The 26415-nt window shown below is 47.8% G+C and overlaps 1 protein-coding gene across 19 annotated transcripts in view; it reads right to left on the bottom strand.

Annotated features, from left to right (window-relative positions):
• The window catches only part of TACC2 (transforming acidic coiled-coil containing protein 2), a 205509-nt gene that overhangs the window by 47186 nt on the left and 131908 nt on the right, over positions 1–26415 (bottom strand). For all 19 annotated transcript variants that reach the window (XM_059899304.1, XM_059899311.1, XM_059899300.1 and 16 more), the window contains one exon: positions 1088–1224. In XM_059899304.1, coding sequence (XP_059755287.1) covers positions 1088–1224 — 137 coding nt within the window. The remainder of the gene's footprint in view (positions 1–1087; positions 1225–26415) is intronic.

The following is a 26415-nucleotide window of genomic DNA, read 5'->3' on the forward strand; positions in this document are numbered from 1 at the left end:
CAAACGTGGGCACAGTCAGCCTTGGGAAGATGGGCCAGGAGATGGGGACGGGGCGGGCCCAGGAAGTGGCTGCTCCCAGGTACCCAGAACACGGTCCAGGAGGAGTTTGGCTCTGCAGACTTATCTCACTGCGAGGGCTGTGGCCCCAGGAAGGCCAGAATGGGGCCCTCTGAAGTTCAGGGTCCAGCTGAGGCTGTCTGGCTCTGAAGACGATACTACCTGGCCCCCTGATTGGCCTGTACGGCCATTTCTGAGACCATCTGGCCCCCTGACCAGCTTGTGAGGCCATTCCTAGCAATCCCCATCTCCTTCCAGGCCTCATGTTAAACTTTAATGCTTGAGGCGGTCCCACCCCTGCTGGTGTAACTTAAGGAAGCACACAGAGGACTCCAGCCAGCTGGGCAGGCTGGAGGCTGGGACAGGAGATCTGTCCTATCCTTCCCCATCCTCCCACCCCCAGTAATCACCACATCTGAAAGGTACATAAAGGTCTTTGTTCTAAGTCACACTAGGGGGTGTGGGAAAGTGATAAGAAATCTGGATAATTTGAAGTTCATGAGGAATAAAGGAGTCATCCCTGCACAGATTCAGCCACCCATCATTTTCTCTTCTCGCCCATTTACTAAGTATCATCCCCAAGCCCACAGGGGCTACGTTTTTAATAAAAATGCAGGTTCACATGGGTGATCCAGAACCAGTACTCTTATGGGAGCAAGGGGCCAAATATTAGAATCTAAGATTGCACCAGAGAATTCCAAGACCCACTGACCCGCACAAACCCAGTTCTGGACGTCAGCTGAAAGGCACCCAGAGTTAAATGCATGGTTTCCCCAGAGGCCTCCCCTAAACTTCTGCAAAGCAGACACAAAATAACCCACTGTATCTCCGCACCCTTAGTTTACACCACATCAAACCAAGCCCGGAGCTGAGAGGCCCCAGAGGCTGGTGACAATTTAAGGAGCTCCAGCCCCCTGGGGTGTGTGCCCTCCTCCAGCCGGGTCCCCTGAGGAGCCGCTGTGAGTCTTCCTGGGGCTCAGCCACAGGGCTGCCCCCAGGCCTCCCCCAGGGCCGCCTGATGCTTGGTTACCTGCTTCTTCTGGGGGAGGCGGTGCGCTGACCTCGGGTTCTGGAACGACTTCAGAGGGTGGCGGAGGTGGGGCTGGTGGAGCTTTGACGGGGGTCGTTGACTCCGGGGTCTCAAATGCTTCTTCAGAGTCAGAACTCCTGATGGAGAGAGAGGGGGAGGAGCACAGGTTAGACAGTGGCCGGGGCTGCGTTGGCTCCGAGGAGCCAGTGCTGGGGAGCAGTGCGCGGCCTAATGACCCCTCCCAGGACCGGTGCAACCAGTCTCACTGCCCAATTAAACAGTCCGAGGCCAGCCGTGAGCAAAGTCATTTCTCAGCGTGATTCCCAGGAGTGAATCTCATTATCACCAGCTTTGTGCCCAAATGACAGAGTCTTTGAACTCAGCTCTACACGAGATACATACTGCTGACCTTAGTGGCAAATACAAACAGTGGAATCTTTTGATCAACTTTGGCTCGCGTTATTTTGGCAACAATTCAGTCAAAATGATATGGAAGCATTCCCAGGGACACTCTGTGATGCTGTGGTTCCAACATACCCATAGGACCCTCACTCCACAAGACAAAATCTCATTAGGTCTCTCTCCCCCTCACCCCGTCATTCTCTCCCGCTGCCTTTCTTTCGTAGCACACAACTTGTTATTATAGATTTAGTCACTTTCTAATCATGTTAATGATCTTTCCCTTCTATTGAGCTGAAAGGCCAAGAGGGCAGCCTGTTTTGTTTTGTTTTGTGTTCTTTTGTTTATCACTGCATCCCCAGCCTAAACCAGAAGGCGGTGAATAAACATCCGTTAAGTGAATAAATGAATGAATGAGGGCTGGCAGGTCAGGTGGAGGACGTGTCAGACTAAAACACAAAGCACAGACCCCTGTTGATCCCAAGAGTGTGAAAATGGTCCTCGCTGGTCTGCAGCGAAGTCTCCTCTCAAGGAAGGTTCTTCAGCCAGAGAGATGAACCGAAACTCCACCCAGAGGACGCCCTCCACTCGGGAACAAGGGGGATGCCACTCACCAAGCTAAAGCCTTATCCTGGGCTCGAGAAAATCCAGAGGAGGCAGTCCTGGCTCCATCACCCTGCTTCCCCCGAGGACTCAATTTCAAGCCAGAAAGGATGAGGCACCCCCAAGTCACTGAGCCAGGCACGTGTCCTCAGGCTGGAGGGCAGCTCCTCACGTGCTCAGGAGGCACAGGGGTCCACGGCCCCAGCCCCACCACACTGAGGATGCCAGCGTGCAAGAAGCTGCAGCATCACCTGGGCTGATTCCCGTCCCGGGATCCTTTAAATAGACCAAGATGCCACTTATTTACTTGCAACAGGGAAGGTAATTATCAAGAGGGTGGATACTTAGGATCGCTGCTGGCACAAGCGACCCAGCCGGCGATTTGGCAGAAGATGTATAATCAGAGGGTGACGCATCAGGTGTGTATGGAACGTGAAACGCTCACAGCGCCGGGCACCAAGACTATCAAAGGACCAGTGTCCTCTGCAGAAGTCAGCATCTTCTAAAGACCATCTGCCAGCCGGCAGAGAACACCACGACGAACCAATCCCTCCACAGTCAGGCAGGACAGGAAAAAAGGGCCATTTGGTGAGTTCTCCTTCAGAAAATCTACATCGATGTTTTTACAACTTGTTTGTCAGAGACTCACTTTGTCAGAGCCAAAGATTCCCCACCCCCATCCTTTCAAGGACCCTGGTTCCTCCAACCTGCCACACAGCCCTCCAGGGACAAAGAGAGGAACAGAAACATCAGAGCTGCTTTTGATGGGATCCAATGAGCCGAAGCCTGCATACTATCAAATTTCATTAGGAAAGACTGAATTCATGCAAACACGACAGAGGCCATGCTGGCTTTTACAAACACACATTAATATTAACAGACTTAGCTTTTGTCTAGGGGGGAAATTTAAGATCCACAACAACAGATCTAGGTGCCTGAAGTTTTGCAGAATCTGTTTACCGGTATGAAAAACACAAGGAAGTTATGCAACCGAGCATCAAAGCAAAAGAGGAGTTTGGATCTGCCTGGTGGGCCCTGGGTGTCGCCCCGGCCCCCAGCTTCTCACAGGTCAGCGACAACGTTGAAGAGATACACGGAGACAACTTGCCTCTTTCCTGAGTTTCCTTGAAGGACCTGCAGACTGGAGTCCCCACTGCCGGTCACCGTTGTCCACATCCACCGGGCCCATTCCACCGGGGGCCATGTCCACCAGGAGGCAAAAGCCATCTCCGCTGAAGAACAGCTTCTGTCGCCCAAATTCCCACCCCTAATTCCTTTGCTGGTATCTCTGGGATCCGAATCTCTTTAAGATGTCACGAAAAAGTTAGCTGCACGGCCAGCCACAAATGTTGGGAGAGCTTCCCCAGACTCCAGCAGAGATACTGAGGGAGAGACTCTGTGCTCTTCCCATGGCTTCTGCATCCCCGGACCCTGGCGATGTGTGGCTTTAGAGCACAAAGGGCCCCTGATCTTTCCCAAGAGCACAAGCAAGCGACGGGGAGGGCCGGACGTTTGTGGATGCAAGCTGCTGAATTCCAATGAGGTCTCCCCTGCTTGCAGCTGCCCAGCTGGCACACCTGCTCGGAAGGGACCACCGTTCCCCACGGCCCTGTGCGGGACACAGTGTGTGGGAAGGGCAAGGGTACACCAAGCCCCTGTGTGGTTCCTTGCCTTGTTTACTGTGAACTTTTCTGCATCAAAGCATCAGAGGCTACCACGGACCCCTAGAATGCCATTCACTTCCAGCACTTCCTGCATTGTTTTCATATTTTCACTCCCTCTCCCAGGAGCGAAGAGCAAGCTAATTAGAGGAGGCGGATAGCAGCTTTTTAAGTTAGCTCTTTTCTCCCTATTCAGTTTCTCAGGGGGCTCAAAAACATTCCCAAGAGCAGGGATTTCTGCAGTCCCCCCACGGAGCCTGGACATAAAAATAAAGCAGCATTTCAGAGTCCCAATGCATAAAAGCAGTTCCCATCGGCTACTTGATTATTTTTTCCTACCAAAAGAACCTAAAGTACAGGAAATTATTCTGCAAAGGCTCCACACTTTTAAAATGAAAAAGTAACTAATTTAATTTGCCAAGAAGCTGTATTAGAAAGAGAAATGTGCCATTACAGTTTGCTAAAACGACTCTGAATTGTAGGGAAATATACTCACCAGGATATGCATACCTAGGTTCTCCATATAAGGAAATATGTAAATACATGCAAATACGATAAGGTATATGCACTTCCATAGTGTAAAGACATACCTCTTAATGGCCAGGCATGAACTATAATGACTTTAATTCCTAGCATGAAGAGCGGTCTAATAGCTATCATATGCTGAACTCTTTGTTATGTGTCAGGCACTGGACTAGGCCATTTGTACATTTCTCTATAATCTACAAAAACATCCTGCTGCTGGAGAGCAGGCCCATTTTACAGAAGACACAGCTATGGTTTAGAGAGGCAAATTACTTTGCTCGAGGCCATCCAGTTAGTAAGCTAGGGAAAGCAGGGCTCAAATCTAGAACTGTCTGCCTCTAAAATCTGTGCTGTCTTACTACCTCAGTGGCTTCCAAACCTTTTTAGCAACAGAACTATATTTCCAAATGAATCTTACATGAAATTCCTATGCATAAAGTAGTATTTCACTTATTCTGTAAGCTCAAGGTATAATATATTCTTATTATAAAGTCTATTATTGAGAACAATTAAGCTATTTTGATGAACTTGAAAATTTGACACTGAGGGTCGGGGATGCCAACTGCAGCATTAGATCTGTTGATTCCTCTCCTGGCTGCACATTATTAAGAAAAGTCCCAGGGACTTCCCTGGAGGTCCCGTGGTTAGGACTCTGTGCTTCCACTGCAGTGGGCCCGGGTGCGAGCCCTGGTCGGGGAACTAGGATCCTGCAAGCTGCACAGTGCAGCCAAAAAAAAAAGAAAAGAAAAAAGAAAAGTCCCGATACATACCGATGAGTTAACCACAAACAACACCTGTTTTTAACAGCTTGTCCTGTGACCATGGAACATTCTTTAATAAGGCAGACAAGACAGGAGAGCTACCTAACCGGGCAAAACCAAATTAATCTATCAGCACAAGGCCATATGCTGGTGGCATCCAACACCACACAGTGTGTGTGTGTACAGAGAAAGAAAGATGGAAATGTGTAACCACGTGTGGACAGACTGTGCTGGCTGCTGAAACCTGAAGTCTACCAAGCTCCTCAGCGTGCTGGTAAAGTTTTAAAATATCTTTTCAAATACTTTTCTCAGATTTTGGAGAATCTCTATAGGGTGCTAAAGCCCACCGAGCACAGCTTGGAAACTTCTCCTCTGCACAACAACGAATACGGTCCCTCTATAGATGGCACATTGTGTCAAAACAGTATTTTATGGCAACTGTCCCCAAAGCAAGACAGCCGGCAGAATGTAGAACCCTGAGGCCTATTAACCTATATTTTGGATTTGGTTTAAATATGTTTGTGTTTTACTTCTATAAACTACAACAACAAAGCAGTATAAGATCAGCACTCACATAATATAATAATAATATAACATAGTATAATAAAGTATAGCATAATATTAGTATAATATATAAGTAGTTAGTATAACATAATTAACATATTATAATATATACACATACATACATATATATACAAATACATGTGTGAATGTGTATCTATAAATAAAACATCAGAACCTTTTAATAGAGAAGAACTATAAATGCAGTTTTCCAGCATATCATTAAATGGTTACATTTTGCTTAAGTTTTACTAGAGCTAATTCAAGGGCTTGGGAGAATACATTTTAGAGACCACAGAATCTTACAACTTTGAAGGTGGTAGGAAATTTAGAGACTCCTTCCTGCTCCAACACTCTTATCACATCTTTTTAAACAGGTGAGGAAACTGAGGCCTGAAGAGCTAAAGTGATTCCCAAGGCCACCAGCCCATTCGTGGCAGACGTTCTGTAGAACTGGGCTTGCCTGCATGAAACACTGCCTCCAAATAACAGCTTTTTTTTTCTAAATATACTGTCCCTCCCACCCTGGAGATCTAAAGTTACCTATACTTACAGGTTACCTGATTATCAAGACACACTTTGTGCTTAAGCGTTGCTAAAGTGGAGGGGACGTTTCCACATGCGTATCAATTTCCAGATCAATTCCTCAGAATTCCAGTTTACAGTTCCCACTGTGAAAGTGATCCGGGGGACATTGGTGCTTATCACCACCTACCAAGAGTGAAAGGACACAGTGCAGGCACTTGAGAGGTGTGGGGCTTCCCAGGACACGAGGCCCAGCCTCTGAGCTCCTCGTGGAGGGACCACCTGAGCGAGAAGTAAGCCCCTTCTCCTCCTACCCACCCCCTCCTTGAAGACAAACCAAGGGAAAGGCAGAGCGCTGGCCCAAAGCCCCGACTCAGGGAGGAGGGCTTGAATCCTCCAGGTCAGAAGACCACCTGCCCGCCCGAAGACAGAGGGAGACCTTCCGGGAACAAACCTGAGCTCTCGACAGATCAGACCGTCTCGTTCATCTCTGCAGCTCACGTAAGAGTTTGATGGATTGGTGAGTGAGCAGATATCTTTGAAACTGATGTGCACTGAATTCTATTCATCAGAACATTCTGCTGTGAGAGCCTTGTCAAGAAAAGCTGTCTCTGCCCCAAACACTCACACACACGCTTCCCTCCTGCCTAAAACAACTTGGCCGGACTGGTCATTTTTTCGGGCTGACTGAAAAGGGTCCTTCACTTTAATTTGCCCATCCTGGATATAGAAAAGGGATTTGCTCGGCAACATCGCTCCGCAATATATAGGTAAAGGGAGAACGTGATTTCAACACAACCAAAGGCTGAGATGCTTCTTGGACTGTCAGGTGACTGAGGGGCCCACGGTCAGGTGCTGTCTCTCATGAACACAGAGCCAGCTCTGGCAAGCCGGGCAGCTAGGATTTTCAGCCTGACACTCTAGGGAAAATCAACATAGATGCTAACACACGTATCCCAAGATTCTTGGCACCCAGCGTCTGTCGGGCTATACGCCAGGTCCATTTTCAGATTCAAGTAGCTTTCACTTGGTGGCTACGTTGAGATGTCAGCAGGGTTCAAAGGGCACTGGCCATCAACACACTGGCCGCCTCTGGGTTAGGCTGCTGCCCCAGCAAGAGAAATGCAATCACAAAGGGAAAGAGTATACATAGATAGAGGAGTCCCGCAGACCTGGTGATGGCCAGTTGTAAATTGACTATAGTTGCAAGAAACAGGAACCGACTCAATAACTAAAAAATGGAATTTATATAGAAATGCTACGGTGGCTGAGGAGTCAGATTTGAAGAGACAGGGAGGAGCGTCCAGTTGGCCCACCTTGGGTCGTATGCCCATCATTTAGCTAGAAGAGGGTAGGGAACCCTAATAAATAAGCAACCCATCCAGACCCAATGGAATGGGGGAGACAGAATGTCCCCCAAAGAAATCAGAAGTTGGAATGGATGGTATGCAGTCCATCAGCTCTCACGACACTATAACTATGTCACTCACTGTAACTGTGTGACCTTAGGCAAGTCACTCGACCTCCCAGGCCCTTGGATTGTTTGTCCAGGAAGTGGGCATAATTACTGTAAGGATAATGCTTCCCCCTTATTATTGCAGCTCCAATTCTGCCCTTGGCTTCTAAGCATTAGAAATTTGGGGGAATGTGATTTGCTAGCAAGTTAAGTCTTCTATTTTATTTGGTCATGCCTACTGAGTTGGGCATGAAAGAGAATCTGGAGGCCACACACAGCATGGGATGGCTGTCTTGCCGGGTGGTCCGTGGACACAAGTGCATTCAGGAGAATGTGGACACTCTCAAGAGTCGCACTGAGCTGGCCTTCATCCTTCCCTCAAGGTGCACACAACCCACGTTTGCCAGGGACAGGGGTGAGGGCTCGGTGTGGCACTACACACGTGTGAGTGTGTACGCGTGTGCCTGATGAACACCCCCGCCACACACACACACACACACACACACACAGTAAGTTCTGAAATTGACTTAACTGCAGTGACACTGGGAACTTCACAAAAGAGAACTGACTCTACTGGCTGCGGGCCTCACTGCAGGCAGTGAAGAATCAACGCTGAATGGGCTCCGGGCTCATGATTCCACAGATTTGTAACTGCATCGTGTTATGCCTTCCTGGAGAAAGGCCAGACTGAATCAAGTCTCAGGAGAAATAAAGAAAGAAGGGACCCAGATGGCCCTTTTATGCCCTGGCTTTCATGCACTGATACCCCTGAAATCTCATCTTTGTAGCCTAACGCCTTGCTTGAGTAACTTATATTGGAATCTTTCAACTCAGATTCTTAAAAATCTAACTGGAAATAAGATATTTATGGATGCTAGCAAAAAAAAGATAGGCAGATAAATAGCACCTATAAAGACTAAGTGGTAAAAGAGACAGAAAAACAATAGAAGAGGATGCAAAAACTCAAAAAGAGCAGTAATGTTTGGCCAACCACTAGGGCTTTTTCTAGCACCTGGCAAGTAACAGACCCTCCCTCAGAACCGCATACTGTTAATGAGGGTGGGTGGGTTTGCAAGTACAGTCAGGAGAGTTCCAAGCTAAGTGGTAAGTAGAAAAACAGCAAATTAGGGACTTCCCTGGTGGCGAGGTGGCTAAGAATCCGCCTGCCAGTGCAGGGGACACGGGTTCGAGCCCTGGTCCGGGAAGATCCCACATGCCGCGGAGCAACTAAGCCCATGCGCCATAACTACTGAGCCTACGCTCTAGAGCCCGTGAGCCACAACCGCTGAGCCCACGTGCCACAACTACTGAAGCTCGAGCGCCTGGAGCCCGTGCTCCGCAACAAGAGAAGCCACCGCAATGGAAAGTCTGCGTGCTGCAACAAAGAGTAGCCCCCGCTCGCCACAAATAGAGAGGGCCCGCGCGCAGCAATGAAGACCCAACGCAGCCAAAAATAAATAAATAAAATAAATAAATTTATAAAAATACCCAAGCAAATTAAGGAATATAGTATGAGCTTATTTGGGGTACAATAATTATATATAAACGTAAACAAATACACATAAACACATGTATATTTACATACACATATATACTTATGTAGAGACGGTCCAGAACACAAGGAATTGAACACAGCTGGGACCTGATTAGCTGGGATGTCCAGAGTGACACAATATAAGAGAAGATGCCGACAAGGAGTTTGGAGAAAGCGGAGTGGCAGCTAGAATACAGCCAATCCCCTCTGCACAGTTCAGGGCAGACACACCCACGTGGGCCAGCCCCCTCCAGGCTCTACCCACAGGGGTGCAGCGGGGCCAGCCTTCAGGTGCTGCTACAGCGTGCAAGAAGCATCCATCCTGCATCCAAGGCTCACCTTCCACACTCAACGAGCGTTCTTCTGATTTCAAGGTGGTTTTCCAGGCAGGCACCTGGGTACCAGGATGGGGGTGCCCCAACCAGGGGCCAACATTTTACAATTCATACCTCAGAGTTCCCTCATCCAGCCTCTCACGTGATCCTCACAACAAGGGAGGCACGTGGATTTCACTCCATGACAATTTCAGCAGGACCTGTCAGGTGCTGGGCACCTGGGCATCTGAGTCAGACAGATCAGCTCCCCATCTCGAGAAGCTTGCGTCCTCCTGGGTCCCCAGGAGGAGACCCAGAGCCAAGTGGCTCAGCGACTTGCCGAGGGCTCGGAGACAATACCAGAGCACGTGTCTTCCGTCTCTCATCCTAACCCAAGTACCGTCCTCCACGTCCTAGAGGCTCCTGGACATTGACAGGCTAGACTCCTCATTTGCAAATCAGTCTCTGGTACATTTGGGTGCTGTCAGTTTCCCTGAGCATCCTCACCTCCAAGGCAACAGATCAAACGGAGTTTCTGCATCTGGGTCCATGACTGCCCGATGGGGGGCATCCAGCCAGGCCAGCCTGGGTCTCCTGCCCTCCTCACTCCCTCTCCCTTTCCTTATGGCCATACCTTAACCCCCTCCCTCATTCAACCAGTGGATGTCTAGGCACCCTGGCCCTGGCATCCCGACTACAGTGGCTTGAGGTTCTTGGAACCTACAGGGAATGATGAGGGGAGGTCATGGGCCACCCAGACCTCTGGGGTCAAGAAAGTGGCCTCTGCTGGGGGTCAGGTCAGCCCCTGAAGTCTGTTACCCTCATCAATCACATCCTGGGCAAAGGGTACTATCATCACAGAGCCAAGGGAGACTGAAGTGCTGACATCCCAGGACAGACTCTTTCAGGAGGCCACAGGATTTCCTCTTAGCAGAGAGCAAGGGCGGCTCTGGCTTTAGATTCCTGGTTCCCAAGTTCTTTAGATCCAAAGTGTCCTCACCTGAGTGTCCGTCTCTCTCTGTGTGTCTATCTCTCTGTGTCTCCATCTCTATTTGCCTCCCTCCCCTCCTGTGTGTGCGTGCGTGCGTGTGTGTGCGCGCGTGTATGTGTGTCCCCTCCCTTACCTCTCTATCTCCCCCGCCATCCCCCTCTCTAGTCAAAACGAGAAAAGGAACAGTGGAGGCTGCCCTGCTAATTTGATTCCTGCACTTTCCATCAATAATTAAAGCTCATGAATTTTGACTTTATAAAATTCTTCATTTATAATCTTACCTTTAAAGTGGTCCTTTAAGGCTCTGCAAATTATTGTTAATAATAGCCATTGGAGAAAGGACTTGAGGGCTCTTACTGCATCAGGCATTAACATCCCTATATTCACCCCTTGTAATGTTTCACTCAGTATAAATACATTACTGAGTCATGCTGAGAAGTCATTGTCCTTAACAAATACATATACACCTTACATGTAGATTTCAACCAGCTTGTTAAAACCTGAGCATCCCAGAAAGCATGGCGAGTTCCTTGTGAGACCCAAGCAGCTGGGATTATTAACGGAGCAGGAACCTGCAGATTGTTTGTAGAAAAAGGTTTTTGTCTCCTCGGCCTTCCCTGAGTTCCAAAGAGCAGACTCAAGCAGTTACTAATTAGGAAGTGAGGGAATGCAGAAACAAAGGAAAAGCAGTCAAGAAACAATAGTTCAGTGATAAAATAGAGTCCTAGCTCCTCCTGAAGGTATCAATATATACAGTACAATTGGACACATGTTTTCCAGGAACCAAGACCCTCCCGGGTGGAGGATGGTGACCACACGCTGACCACAAGCACGCAGACCCCAGACTGGTTAGAACCAGAAGGTTGATGATTGAGATTCCCTAAACGTCACCCTGTCACCTCACCACCAGCCAATCAGAAGAAAGTTATCCACCCTGCAGCCCTCACTCCAAATGTTGCCTTTAAAAATCCTTCCCGGACTTCCCTGGTGGTGCAGTGGTTAAGAAACTGCCTGCCAATGCAGGGGACACGGGTTTGATCCCTGGTCCGGGAAGATTCCACATGCTGTGGAGCAACTAAGCCCGTGCAGCACAACTGCTGAGCCTGCGCTCTAGAGCCAGCGAGCCACAACTACTGAGCCTGCGTGCCACAACTACTGAAGCCCGTGCACCTAGGGCCTGTGCTCCGCAACAAGAGAAGCCACCGCATGAGAAGCCCATGCACCGAAACGAAGAGTAGCTCCCACTTGCCTCAACTAGAGAAAGCCCATGCGCAGCAATGAAGACCCAACGCAGCCAAAAATAAATAAATTTTAAAAAAAGAAAAAGTACCTTCCTTTAAAAAAAAAAAAAATAAATCCTTCCCTGCAAACCTTTGAGGAGTTCAGGTCTTTTGAGCATGAGTTGACCATTCTCCTTGCCTGGCATGCTGCAAATAAATGCTGTACTTTCTTTTACCGCAATCCAGTGTCAGTAGATTGACTTCGTTGCAAAGCAGGCGAGCGGACCCAAGTTCAGTTCAGAAAAAACACCCTCCTGGGGAAGAGAACAGTGACCTTGAGCGAGGCAACTGGAGACCCTGAGGCTTTGACAACTGAGAACATGCCTCCAGAGTGGGTTTAGTTTTTGCTATATTTCACTTATCTGAACCAATATGTCCCACAGCCTCTCTGCGCTAATGAGAAAGATGAATTCTCCAGAAAATCTCTTTCCCAGCTCTGCTAAGTGAATGACAACCTGCGGTCCACTGTGGGTCTCAATGAGCCTCCATCGCGATGCTGCACACAGAAACAAGATGTACAAACCTGAACTTGGGATGGGGTGGCCAGAATACTTTTGTAAAAAAAAGTCTGACATTTAGAAAGTTTGAAAAGCTCATTTTCTACCACTGTCTGCAAACAGCGCTTCTGTATAATAAAGAAGGAGGAGGATGCCAATCTTTTGTTCCTTTCTTTCCCATCTCTTTACATGATAAAAAGGAGAAGACCATCTTGTAAACAGGATGCCAGTTGCAGAGAATAAGTATTGTTCAACACCTTGAAAGCATGCTTTTCCCTGAAGGCACCGCCTGCCTCAGTGTGTTATCACGCCCTCTCTCATACAAGATGCAGCGACATCAACCCAGCCTTTGACCTACTTATTAAAAATTCTGAACTGATAAAATCTAAGTGAAAGCACTTTCTTTGTGTATAAGATAGGAATTTATGATTCTGATCATTTTGTAGATGAACAGAGCACAACATTCACCAAATATAAAAAATGAGATCAACAGATCTGGTTCTAAAAGTCCTGCTCTGCCACCTGTGAGGTGAGCCACTTGGGACAGTTTCTGTAACATCCCTGGGCCGCAGTTTCCCCGTCTATGCAGTGTGCATAGTAGCGAGTAACAGGTGGTGGTACCACCAGCCATATGGGGTTACTTTGAGAAGTGAGTTTATACCTGGAAAATGCCGTGTACAAGGCCAGGCAGTTCGAAGGCATTTACTCTCTCCAGTCCTTCAAGTGTTAAAATTCTACAACCAAGATTATTGTATCCATCACCTAAACATAATCAGAGAAACACTAAGCGTAGTCATCTTTTCTTTAAAGCCCCCTGTAGTCAGGGGACAGCTGTGCCAATGATTCCTGAGATTTTTACAGAGCGATGAGAAAAGAGTGTGATTTTCTTGTTCTTCCCACACACTTAACACCAACCCCCGCCCCCAAACACATACTGCTAAAAGGGCTGTGGGCGAGGAATTGTAAAATTAAGCAAGAAACTTCACTCGACTATTTACTGAATTAATTCACAGCCACTCGGAGAGAAACTATAATCAACAAAACAGAAGTGCTGACGCAGTTTGTTCCAGGCTCTGGGCTGCACTTGGAGTTTCTCTCTCTTGCGTTCCCTAGAAGGAAGGTTTCTCAGAGACAGACTTGAAGAAGGAGGAAGGAGACAGTCATCACGGAGCTGGGGAAAGAAGGTTCCAGGCAGAGAGAAGCACAAGAGGAAGCACCCTGAGGTGAGAAGGAGCTTGCCAAGTGCAAGGAATGGGTGTAAGGCCCCCAGATCTTGAGAGCACAGTGGGCAGGAGGAGAAAGCTGCCTTGAGGAGCTGGAACACCAGTGGAGGGTTCTACTCGGGACAAGGGCTCGCCCTGATCTACGTTTTTAAAAGGTCTTTCTGGCTGCTCAGAGAACAGCAGCAGGGGCAGGAGTTGTGGGGGGGGGGGGCGGGGAGGAGATGATCAGATCAGCAAGGAGACAGGAGAATCCAGAAGGGAGAAGATGAGGCTCAGACTAGCAGAGGGGCATGGACCAAGGTGGTGAGAAGCGGCCAGGTTTGTGTTAACATGTGAGAAGTTAAGGAGCCAGCTGTCAGCGGTGGTACTGAGATTCCAAGAGCGCTTTCAAAAAGTTTCGGCTAAATATAAGCATTTATTTTTACTTGCACTATAATTGATACAAGGAAAAAAATAGTTTTTCTCGACTCCAAGAGACTCTGAATCATCTTTTACACCAGCTGATTTAATAATAACAAAAATATCGGAGTCATCATCACTGGCTTAAATATGACAAAGCTGATAAGTAACCTCATATTTCAATCATGTATAACAAAGCTCCAACGAACAGGTAAATTTCCCACATCAAACAGACAAACTGTCTCAAGGTTAAGGGGTTTGTGACAATAAGCCAACTGGGTTAAAACAGACTCTCAGAGCTGACCTTCTTGACAACAAACAACTCAATTTTATGATAAAAGGAACAGAACATGGTACAAATCTGACCATAGTCACCTGGCTATTTCTATTCATCTTGCCTTCAAGCCCAGTTACTTATAAGCATGCTCCAGCCTCCAGCCTCGCTTATTTTAGGGCAAGATGTTAAAGGCCAGCTTTGTGCTTTGTTTCTCAAATCTCTTGCATCAAAGGCTCAAAGTTCTCCATTATCTCAAGGTTCCTGCTATTTAAAAGTCATGCTTCGGGGCTTCCCTGGTGGCGCAGTGGTTGAGAGTCTGCCTGCCAATGCAGGGGACACGGGTTCGAGCCCTGGTCTGGGAAGATCCCACATGCCGCAGAGCAACTGGGCCCGTGAGCCACAGCTACTGAGCCTGCGCGTCTGGAGCCTGTGCTCTGCCACAAGAGAGGCCGCGACAGTGAGAGGTCCGCGCACCGCGATGAAGAGCGGCCCCCCGCTCGCCGCAACTGGAGAAAGCCCTTGCACAGAAACGAAGACCCAACACAGCCAAAAATAAATAAATAAATTAATTAATTAATTATTTTTAAAAAAAGTCATGGTTTCAGCTGAAAACCTTAATGTAAGATGAATTAAATAATTAGGGGCTTATCTCTTCTTTTCTTTATTTGTCACAGGACATGTGAATGGATTAAGCATAAGAGATAAGAAAAGGAAAAAATCAGGAATTTCACCTAAGTCTTTGCTCACAAAACCGGGGGAAGCATGAATGGAGAATATGGTACATTTTGCCCAAAATTAAGATGGAAAAGCTCTGACTCTGGACATTCCACCCGGCACCTCCTTCAAAAACCGACACCAGAGGGTCTCATTCGCTTGGTTCAGGTAACGATCATCATGACCACTGAGAGAACTGGCCAGCTCGAGATCAGACTCCTGGAGGAAAACCCATCAACCAAATCCTCATTCCACAGCCTCTAAACTCAAGTAAATAGAAATCTTACAACAAAGACATCAGGGATGGAAAAAAAGCATCTCCGCCAAAGAATGCAAAAGTACTCAGATATGGAAAAAAAATCAGACACTTCCTAAGCACCACTTCAAGACGGAGGCCCCACAAACCCTCAATTTCTCCCTTAGACACTATTTTTACCCCAGGCCTTGGAAGCAATGCCTCAGAATGAGCCGGAAGGAGAGCGGGAAGGGGAGGGTATGTGTCACTCAGAACAAGGGACTCCACGGGCACAAACACTTGATTCTGAGCCCTTAATAGATGCTTGTCTGCGGGATGCCCAGAGGTGAGCTCACCCATCTTACCACAGTATATCCAGTGCTCTCCGCCTTAGATTTTTTCCAGGTCCCAGACGAGAGAAGATGCAGACTCACTTCCTGACATGTGGACACACTGTAAACGTGCAGCTTGGGGACCTCGCAAAGACACGGAATGCTGCTCGGTCATTTCCCCACTCCCCCTGCACACTGAGGTCTCCAGCCCAGTGCCTAGGATACCCATGTGCACGGCTTGGGGGTGTGGCATCGGCCTCCCCAGCAGATGTGGGCTCCCTGCAGGCCGAGTGTGGCCGCTGCATCACCTTGGCCCCCAATTCTTCATGTGTAGCCATCAATCTATTACTTTGTTCCCTTCTATCTTACAACTTGACTGCTCCAATGTCACGGATTTTCATCCCCAATTAAATTTTTTACCAATAAAAGGTTACATCTGGGTATGGGGAAGATATTTCCCAGGGCCCCTGAGATTTGGGCAATCCATATCATCTCCTGGCAAGCCTGTACCCAATCACCCCCACACCTCTGGTCCCTTCCACCCACCACCAGAGGCATCTAAACCCTGACTTTTAGAAGGGGTGGTCACACTTGGAGAAGTGGGAGAAAATCAGTATCCAGGAAATTACAAATATCATGTCATGTCATGCCATGTCATAGTATATATTTTGAGCACAGATTGGGAAATATAATATGTAAACCTAAGAGAGCGAGCTTAGAGAACTGAAAAGCAGTATTAAAGCACCCCCTTCCCAGCAGGCTGGTTCTGAGGTTTAGCATGTTCTTTTCCACCTTCACAAGCACTAAGGGGTTTTCTTGTTGTTATAAACAGTTCAGACGAGTGATATTAATGTAGCCTACTACACAACGTATTGGCATTGCAGGGTTTTCTTCAGTAGATTACATAGGAATTATGCTATATTCAAACAAAAAAACCCAGAAACATTTCATATACCATTTCTTTTTTGTTGTTGTTTTGTTGTTGTTTTTTGTTTGTTTGTTTTGTTTATACTGGGTTTTTTTTTATTAAGACATTACTTTTTAAGAGCAGTTTAAGGTTCACAGTACAACTGAGGAAAAGACAGAGATTTTTCATATGCTTACTATTCCCTGCCTCCACGCATGTATAGACTCTCCTATTACTAATATCCTCAACTAGAGTGGGACATTTGCTACAATTGATCAACATAAAATTGACACATCATAATCACTCCAAATCCATAGTCTACATTACCGTTCACTCTTGGTGTTTTACATTCTCTGGGTTTGGACAAATGTATAATGACATGTATCCATCATTATGTCATATATCATTTCTTTACATATATTCTCTCAGGTGCAGAATTCTTCTGCAACGAGGAGGGGGATGGGGTGTTAACCCCACTTCATGGATGTCATCACTGAGGCTCTGAAAGCTGACGGTCCTGAGGGCACAGACTGAGCCGGCAATGCCTCGTGCCCAGGAACCTAGGACAGGTCTGCATTGTGTGCGGTGGTCCACTAATTGTTTTTTAAGGTGGCATTTATTAACTTTGCACTGTTCTTGACAGTGGAGATGGGCTGCTTAGCGCTGTTCTGGGCACCCTCACCCCTCTTTATCTTGGGAGCGGCTGGTTCACTACATCAGCACCCCCTCCCCCCCACCCCCCAGTGTCAATGTCACCTGACCCTCTGGTCCATGTAAAATATGCAGGTCACAGATATGGACCCATTTCACCAGCCAGAAAGACAGAGAGGAAATGGAGGACTTGCAGTCAGGAGAAAGAACCCACTGAATCCACAGGCAGGACCAGGCGACAGGGACAGACTCACACAGAGCGGGCAGACAGGAGAGAGAGACAGAGAGACAGAGACAGAGAAAGGCAGGGGGGAGAGTTCCGCCAGCACAGCCCCCTCCTACTGTCCTGTCTCTGGGAGCAGGTGGCTAGTGACCTCGGGGCCGTGACTAAATCCCGAGGTGGCCTTGAAGGCTGGGGGCAGTGCCAGTTCTGTGCAGTCGGGTGGGTGGTAAGAGCCACGCCCCGGAGCGGGCCAGCGTTCATGGTGTGTGGTCCACAGCGCTCTTCCATCATCTGTTACTAGAACACTTGGGCATGAGGGACACGAGAACGAACACCTCTCCATTCTGAAGTCTCACAGGCAGCACCTTGAGCACCAGTCCCACCAGAGTCCACCTCGCCATTCTCACCTGGCACTCCTTCCCACGGACCCCAGCTCCGTGTAGCGCCCAGAACCATCCGCAGCAAGACTCCAGGGCAAACACTGATGGAAGCATCCAGCCACACACGACCATACTCCTCCCGCTCCTTACTTCTCCCTTGGCCTTGAGTCATTCTTCCAGGCCTGACCCTGGGACCTAAACATACTCACTACAGGTGCCAAAACACCGGGGAGTTTTCCCAGGAGCAGGCTCGCCTCCCATGACACCCCCATTAGGGCCCGAGACACAGGCTGAGCTGCCGAAGGTCAGTTCATCGGCCAAACAAGGACCAGGGCCCAGAGGACCGCCCCTCCCTCCCCTCGGTCTCCTCACCTCCCAGCCTGGTCCCTGCAGGCAGCACCAGAGGCTGCACAAAACCCCAGTTGCTGAAAGCCCCTTAGAGGCATCAAGAGGTTAGAGGGGCAGCCCCAGGAGGAACTCACCTACTGTAGGTCAAAGAAGGTGAGTCTAAAAGCCACAAACTCTGATGTTTTAGGTTTTTCAGGTTTTTGTCCAGTTTTTTGGACAAAATGGGAGGAGATCCCTTTCTCTAAGCCATCCTGACAATTACCACCTGTCAGTTATAGGAAACATTTTCCCTCTTTTCTTTCTTTTTTTTTTTTCTTTGCTCTGGACCTTTATTTTTTCAGTTGAAGTATAGTTAATTTACAATGTTGTGTTAGTTTCAGGTGTACACCAAAGTGATTCAGTTATACATATACATATATATATATACATTCTTTTTCAGATTCTTTTCCCTTATAGGTTATTACAAGATATTGAATATAGTTCCCTGTGCTATACAGTAGGTCCTTGTTGTTTATTTTGTATATAGTAATGTGTAACTGTGAATCCCAAACTCCTAATTTATCTCTCCCCGCTCCCTCTTTTCTTTAAATCAGTTTGAAGTTTGGGTTTTTCACGTGCCAGCGAAGATGCCTAGCTGAGGCCACAGGCAAAGCCCTTCTAAGAGACACTGAGGCTGGAATACCAAAGGGTCCAGCCTGACCCCGGCACCGCCCACCCACCCCCAGCAGCTGCCTCTCGCACACCCTCTGGACACTTCAGCCTTTTCCTTCTCCCACAGGAGCAGAGTTCCTTGGAGACTGAAGTTGTGAGTGATGACCTCACTCCCCCAGCAGCACTGCCCTCCAGGAAAGTGTCTTCAGGGTCGGTCCTTCTCCCCTCAAGCATTAAAGGAAATGAACACAGCGACAGGATCCTCTCTGAACAAAGTCGGGCCAGGAAATTCCACGCAAGACCTACATGTTTGCAGATGTTTTCCCTAAAGTAAAGCCAGCCTCTCCCGCCTTCTTCCTGGAGGGAAAATACTTCCAGACTGCTTTAGGCATGTCCTTTTAAAGCAGATCAAAGAACAATTAGCAAGTTCCACCAGGGCCTTGACAAAGAAAAGTAACTCTCAGAAGCTGGAGCCCCCTTTGATCCAGACTGCTTCTGAAGTCCCAGAGACCCAGATCTGATCCCCATTAAAGGCGAGCTTGTGCAGGGTGGGGGGAAGGGGGCGGAGCTGCAGAAAGCATGGCTGACAGGTTGGCAAATCTCAGGGTGATTTTCTCCCCCCGCATCAATAAAGAGCGGCTGGGTGTTTAATAAATGTTAAGCTCAACCTAGATGAACTTCAGCTACCTCCCACTCGGATAAACAGGGTAAACACCCACTTCCCTTAGAAATTGACCTCTAGAACATCCCTGAGATGATGGAAGGAATCAGAAAATTAAAAGGCACTTCAGAAAGAAAAAAGAAAAAAAAAAAAAAAGGCACTTCAGGGCAAAGACACAAGCTAAGACTCAAGGGAGGGTCTGGACCAAGGGCCCTGTCAGTCATTTTTATCCCCAAATAAACTATCCACTACATTTCCTCAGCGGAGAGAGAATTTGCAGTCTAAGCTATTTCACTGCCCTGGGAGGACACCTCTGGTTTAAGCTTGCCAAATGATATATCTAAATATATTTTTTAGCAAATTGAAAGTTAAAGGGAAAAGATTAAAATGACTACCAGACTCAGTCTGAATAATAACTAGCAGGAAAGGCCCGAGTGATAGTTCACAAATGATGTGCTCATGGGATTTAAAACTAACTTTCTGTCAGGAAAAAGCCCCCTGTGATATCTAAGATCCTGATGTTTCCAGCTCTAAAATTCTCAGACTCTGGAACTCCACAAACACCTTGAAGGAAATGAAGCTGGGATGCTGACCGCAAACTGGGCCCAGCAGTTGGCCTTAGCTGTCAGTCCCATAAGGACAAAGAGGTGCTAGGATCTGCCTGTTAGCAGGGCTGAAGCAAACCCTGGACAGAAGGGCCACCTCCACCCCTGCCTCCACCCCACCATCCCGGGCCCAGAGCCAGGAGCTGCTGCTGCTTCCATTTAAGGAGAAAGCAGAGAAAACAGTGAAAGCAGCTAATGCAGAGAAAACAACGCTTCTAAATAAGGAGGGTTGGCAAGTACAAAACCTGCGGGAAGTCCACCTCTCCAACAGGTAATTTATCACACAGAAATGGGATGCATTGTGCAGAAGACCCCTGGAGCCGCTTTCTTTTTCTAGGGCAAAGAATGAGAGAACAAAGGTAAATCGCTGCTCATTGTCCTGCCCCAGCCTCCTCATAAGCCTCTGCACTGCCTGCGGCCGCTGCCTCATCTACCCAGCAATGAAGGTGGGGAAGAGACCAGCTGAGAGACGGACAGAGACACCCTCGGGTGCACAGAAGTTTGGGAGAAAACAGACGTCCGAGAGGAGGAGCGAGCCATCCAGGAAGGGAAGGAGGCTGCGGTGTGTGTCCAGCTGTTACCGGAGTAACCTATAGCCTGCAATGCATCCTGGGATATTCTGCGGGAGCCTTTAGGCAGGGATGTGCTTCCTTTAACCGGGGGCTCTGGCAGGACCCTGTGACGCTACATGGTGGTGACTGGCAGGCCAAGGGTTGAACCAGCTGTCTTCCTGGGTCAAGTACCACAGAACCTTAGTGCCTGGGGTCCACCCAAGCCTCTCCCGGCCCCATCAAGTCCCCGACTGCAGGGCCCCTTGGCATAGCTCAGTGTGGAGCCGATGTACCTAGGATTCTTTTTGCTAGTAAGACATTCATTCATCTGTTCATGCATTCATTCATTCAATAAATGATTTACTGAGCGCCTACTATGTGCCAGGCACTGTACTAGGTACGGGGGACACAAGCATAAAAAGTAAAATTGTGAGAAACCGTAATGGAAAAGAATATGAAAAAGAATATATGTATGTATAACTGAATCACTTTGCTGTACAGCAGAAATTAAACACAACATTGTCAATCAACTATACTTGAATAAAGTTTAACTAAATAAATAAGTAAATAAAAAGCAGCAAAAAAAAAGAAAACCAAGGAGAATGCCCTCATGCTGCTCACATTCTGATAACAGTTAAAGGGACAAATCAAATAACTCCACACTGTGCTGAGTTTTACAAAGAACTCAAACAAAAGAATGATATACTGAGCTGCAATGTCCAATACAACAGCCGCTTACCATACGTGGCTATTTTAATTTAAATTAAATAAAATTAAAGATTCAGTTTCTTGGGTGTACTACCCACATTTTGAGCGCTCAGTAGCCACTAGTGGCTAGCGGCTACCATATGGGACATCACGAATTATAGGACCTTTCCATCGTCACAGGTTCCACCGGACAGCACTGGAGAGTAAAGGCAGGAAAACCTGCCGAGAATCAAAGCTGGAGAAGGAGGCAGCCGTGCCAGCATGGGGCAGAAGGCCTTCTAGACGGCTTACAGCATGTGCAAAGACCCTGGGGCAGGTGGGTATTGCATGTTCAAAGAACTGACAGCTGACCGGTGTGCTTGTAGGCCCCAACAGGGGGTTTGGATGTTAGACTAAAAGCAATGGGAAGCAGATACAGGGAACTGTTTAGAAAGAAGGGAGGTGAAGGAAAAGGAAAAACAGGACTTGACTACCAGGTTTCTGGTCAGAGCAGCTGGGCGGTGAGGTGCCATGTGCTGAGATGGGGAACTGGGGTGGAGGCTCGGTTACTTCATATGCACTTTTTTTGTTTTTGAGATAAGGAAGGTCATCAGTTCTATTTTGGACAAGTTAGGCCTGACCGGCCCCTGAGAGACCCAAGAGGAGATATAAAGTAAGCAGCTGGATAAGTATGGTGCTCAGACGAGAAGGAAGGATATAAATGGGGGCATTCTCGGTATATAATAGTATTAAATCCATGAGCATGGATGAGATGTCTTAGAACAGAGAAGGTGGCCCAGGCCGAAGACTTGAGGACCCTTGTGTTGATAAATGGCCATGAGGTAATGAGAGGAGGGGACATGAGTCCAAGCCCTGTATGATCAGGTGCCAGCAAAGTACAACTCACTGCCTGTTTCTGTAACTAAAGTTTAACTGGGACATTGATGTACTCACTAACTGTCCGTGGCTGCTTTCACACTCTCACAGAAGAGTTGTTGCAACAGAGAACATACAGCCTGCAAAGCCTAACACGTTTATTGTCTGGCCCTTTACAGAAAAAGTTTGCCAACCCCTTAATTTAAGCCATGCAGTGACTTCAGTCTCCTTACCTATAAAATGGGGGCGGAAGTACTTGCCTCATCATAGGAGCAATAATATAATGTTTCTATAATGGGAAACACCTGAGTCTACTCAACAAGACTAAGAAGAAGAGCTTTTCACTCTTGGCTTTGACACTGCAGCATCCAGCTCTGTTTCCATGTTCAGCAAAAGCAAACAGCACCCACCTGCTCTCTAGAAACAACTGCTAAAGTGAAGTTGTAAACATAAACAGAACCAGTGCCATCAAAGCTACCACTTCCAATGCAGAATGGATATACATGAGCAGTTCCAAGTCAGTTCTTTGTGGCGAACCAGTCTCCCCCAGACTGCCGTCAACCTGAAGCAAAAGTATGAGTCCATGAACAATTGGCTTTCATGGAACAATTGTTTACAATGCCTAAGTGCTCATCATTAATCTTAGGGAGAGAGAATGGAATTGTTCAACATCCCTTTGCCTACCCCCGAACGCTGCCCCAGCTCAGGCAATCCATCTGGCAAGAGCAGCCAATCATATTTCAGGCTACAGTGGTTCCTAGGCAACCAAAACTATAGCCACAGAAACAGGCTGTAGATGGCAGAAAGAAACATGAAGATGAGGACAGAGCGTCGATGGGGAGAGTGCCCCGAATCCACTGACCTGGATGTAACACCTGCCACGGTCACTTAATCAATCCCCCAGTCGTAGCTGCTCACCCTACCATCAGCAGGTGCCCTGTCCCAGTGCCCCGCAGAAAGGGGTGGCATGACCCCTTGGACAATTGGCAGCTACCTGGAAGGCCTTGGAATGTTCTGGCCTTCTGCTCACCTTAGACAAAGCCAGCAGATAAGCTCTACAGAGAAGGTAGTGAAGGGCCATTCTTCTGGACCCAGGTACCTGGCCACAGAGCCCATGCTGGAGATATTCAGAAATGATAACCAAGGAAAAGCATCTGCTATGGACTCAATGCTTGTTTCTCCCCAAAATTTGTTCACTGAATCTCTAACTCCCAACGTGATGGCATTAGGAGGTAGCGCCTTTGGGAGGTGATTAGGTCATGAGGGTGGAGCCTTATAAGGGCATTAGTGCCCTTATAAGAAGAGATACTTGAGAGCTTGCTTTCTCTCTCTTTCTCCGTCTCTCTCTTTCACTGTCCTGTCATGCGAGGACAAGAAGACAGCCGTCTGTAAACCAGGAAGGGGGCCCTCACCACACACTGGCTCTGCCGACACACTAATCTTGGACTGCCCAGCCTCCAGAACTATGAGAAATAAATATCTGCTGTTTAAGCCACCCCATCTGTGGTATTTTTGTTATAGCAACCTGAACTGAGATAGCACCTTTGGGACTCAGGCAACTCCCACTCTACAGACAACTTTACAGCTTATTCGGTTTCAGGGGGAAAAAAACTACTCATCATTTTGTCAAACAATAATATCCAAAAGTGAAATCTGCTTCTAGGAACTGAGAAGCCCACATTCGAGATGCTGCCATTTAAGCTAAATGACTTAGCCAAGGGTCGCCTTAAGAAACAAGGCTTTGAAAGAGGTCCAATGAGACCTAAAGAAAGATCCTGCCAGACTTCTGAGTAATTGACACGCTGGCAATTTTCAGGCACAGGGCATTCCTGCTTTTGCCACTGTCTGGTGCTTTTGCCGTCTCAGAGTCTACACAGATGGAACCTCACCTCTGAGAAGCCCTAAGAGGCAGGTGGGGCAAGATCAGAGTCACTGGACCCTCTAAGCAGCTCCCAGATTGACAGACAGGATGAGGAGCCAGCCACACGAGGATGGAAGAGACCAAAACTCTACTTTCCTGTCTGTGACCACAGCTGCACGAAGAGCTGCAACCCCTGTCCTGGAACCACTCAACCTGGTGCAGGTGGTGCCCAAGGCCTCTCTGGTCCTGGCCACTGTCTCGGCTATATATATATATTTGCCTTTTTTTTAATTGTTATTATTATTATTTTTTTTTCATTTTTTTGGCCATGCTGCACGACATGCGGGATCTTAGTTCCCTAACCAGGGATCGAACCCGTGCCCCCTGCAGTGGAAGCTCGGAGTCCTAACTACTAGACCGCCAGGGAATTCCCTCTCAGCTATAATTCTGATCCCACTTGCATCTCAAATCCCAGCCCAAACTCATCAACCTTCCCCCAAACGCACTCCCAATCCCGCTTCCTTGTTTTGGCAAATGCCACATCCTTTTCTTGGTCATCTGAGTATAAACCCTCCACTTGTATTCCCCACTGTCTTTAACTTTCCCTCCCCTGTCTCATCAATCACCAGGGCCTTCATCACTTCTCTCCATCCATCCTGGCCCTCCTATTTTGATCCTCACGGGTCTACACAGGCATGGGTTTCCCTATTTGTGATTTGTTTTTTAGAGCCCAGGTCATGAGTGGTGCCACAGACGAAGCAGGCTGAACTTGCCCACAGAACAATCACTTTCACTCTCAGATGCTAATGGCCCCTGGCTGCCCCTCGGTGGCCAGGGTGTGGGAATTTGCAGGAAGCTGAGGGAGCCCCCGGAATGAGGGTCTCCAGCTACACAAAGGACAAAGTACTTAACGCTGCAGCGGAAGAAGGGCACAGACAGCGGGTCTAATCAATAGACTCAGACCACATTTACTCAAGTACTTCCCGTCCCTTTCCTGTATGTGTTTCCCAACCGTCAGTGCTGAGGAGTAAGTGTTTTCCGTGGCAGAATTCTCCTCTCCCTGCTACCCCTCTTCTATTCGGAAACAATGGCTACTGTCGCTACCAGAACTTCTTTCCCAGACAAGAACGCAACAGCTACAGAAGTGGCCAACGGTTTCTGAGGGACCAGGATGGAGAGACTCACCTAGCTCAGGGCTTCCCCAACTTTTCTGCCTAAAAATCATCTGGGCATATTTACACATCACTGGTTAAAATGGAGATTCTGATGTAGCCAATCTGGGGTGGGGCTTAAGATTCTGCCTTTCTAACAAGCTAGGGGAAGCTGATGCTGCCGTTTGTGGACCATCCCGGGAATAGCAAGGGACTTCAACACTTGAACCTCAATCCCCCCTGCCTCACCTCCCAATCCCATGTGCCATCCTCCAGTCTGCTGCTACACCCCAGAGGGGAGACACAAGACTCCCCACCTTCCTCCTTCCTTATCCCACTGCACTCCTGTACAGAACGAAGCTATCAGCTGGGGCCACAAAAGTTGCCCAAAGGCACCCCAACCTGAAACCAGAAAGACAGAAATCCTGAAACTAAAAAAAAAAAAGAAAAAATGTCCTGCAGGGACTTCCAAATCATCCCTGTCTTCCTCTGCCTTTTGGTTTCACTCTTACACACGGGCCCCCCTTAATTTGATCTTTCACAGGGAACCACCAGAAAAAAAAGAGATATAAATGTTCGGTCTAGGTACCAGTTGTCATGGGCTGTACCTCGCGGCAGGCGTGTACCGAGTTCATCTCCGTCCCTGCAGCTCTGACAGCATTATCTTAACAGTGGAAGCGTCTTTTCTGCCATGGACCATATGCTACGCTGTCTTGCGTATTATTCACGTGCATGTGATTTTATGTGCATGGAAACGCATACTACTGTGAAAGACACGAACCTGTGCAAAAAGGGGGTACTCTCTTAACATACTTTTTAAAATCTCTAGACTGGAAATAAGCAAATCTGTAGTAGAAAAACAAGCCCCAGTTATTCAGACAGCAGAGATGCGATCTTAGAGAATAGTTGCCAGGTATGGCACCAGCCCCAAGCATTTCCACTCCTTCCATTTTTTCAAAACAAAAATGTTAGGGGATGGAGGGTGGGATTGATTCTGTTTAGGAGTAAATATACTATCTTAAAGATCTCGATTTAGAGACATTTCAGAAGTAGCACTTCCAGGGAAAGAAGACTCAGGCTGGCACATATGGACCAGCTCACCCATGCAATATTTGAGAAGCAGCTTCCATCACAATGTGGCTGCTTGGCCTGGAGTTTTACTTAAACACTACTTATTCCCATAGGGTAGACTTAGGGGACCTTATCCAAAAAGGCAGCTTCTACCTAACAGAATCTCTCCCAACTCAGCCCTCAACCAGCAGAATCCTGGCCATTTACTAACGCAACTGGGAAAGAGGGAGGGGATGCCAGGGACGGGTAAGCTGAATTCCCAATGGCTGAGGAGTGTATTTTCCCAAACATACGGTCACATTATCTTTTCCAAGTCTCTCTAAAGCTTTTAGACAGGTTTGAGCCCTGACAGCTCACTAGCCAGTTAGTGCCTACCACTCTTTAACTAAAAATAGGCTGAAACTGTCCTTATAGGCTT

The sequence above is a fragment of the Balaenoptera ricei genome, chromosome 16, assembly GCF_028023285.1.
Source record: "Balaenoptera ricei isolate mBalRic1 chromosome 16, mBalRic1.hap2, whole genome shotgun sequence".
Taxonomy (NCBI): Eukaryota; Metazoa; Chordata; class Mammalia; order Artiodactyla; family Balaenopteridae; genus Balaenoptera; species Balaenoptera ricei.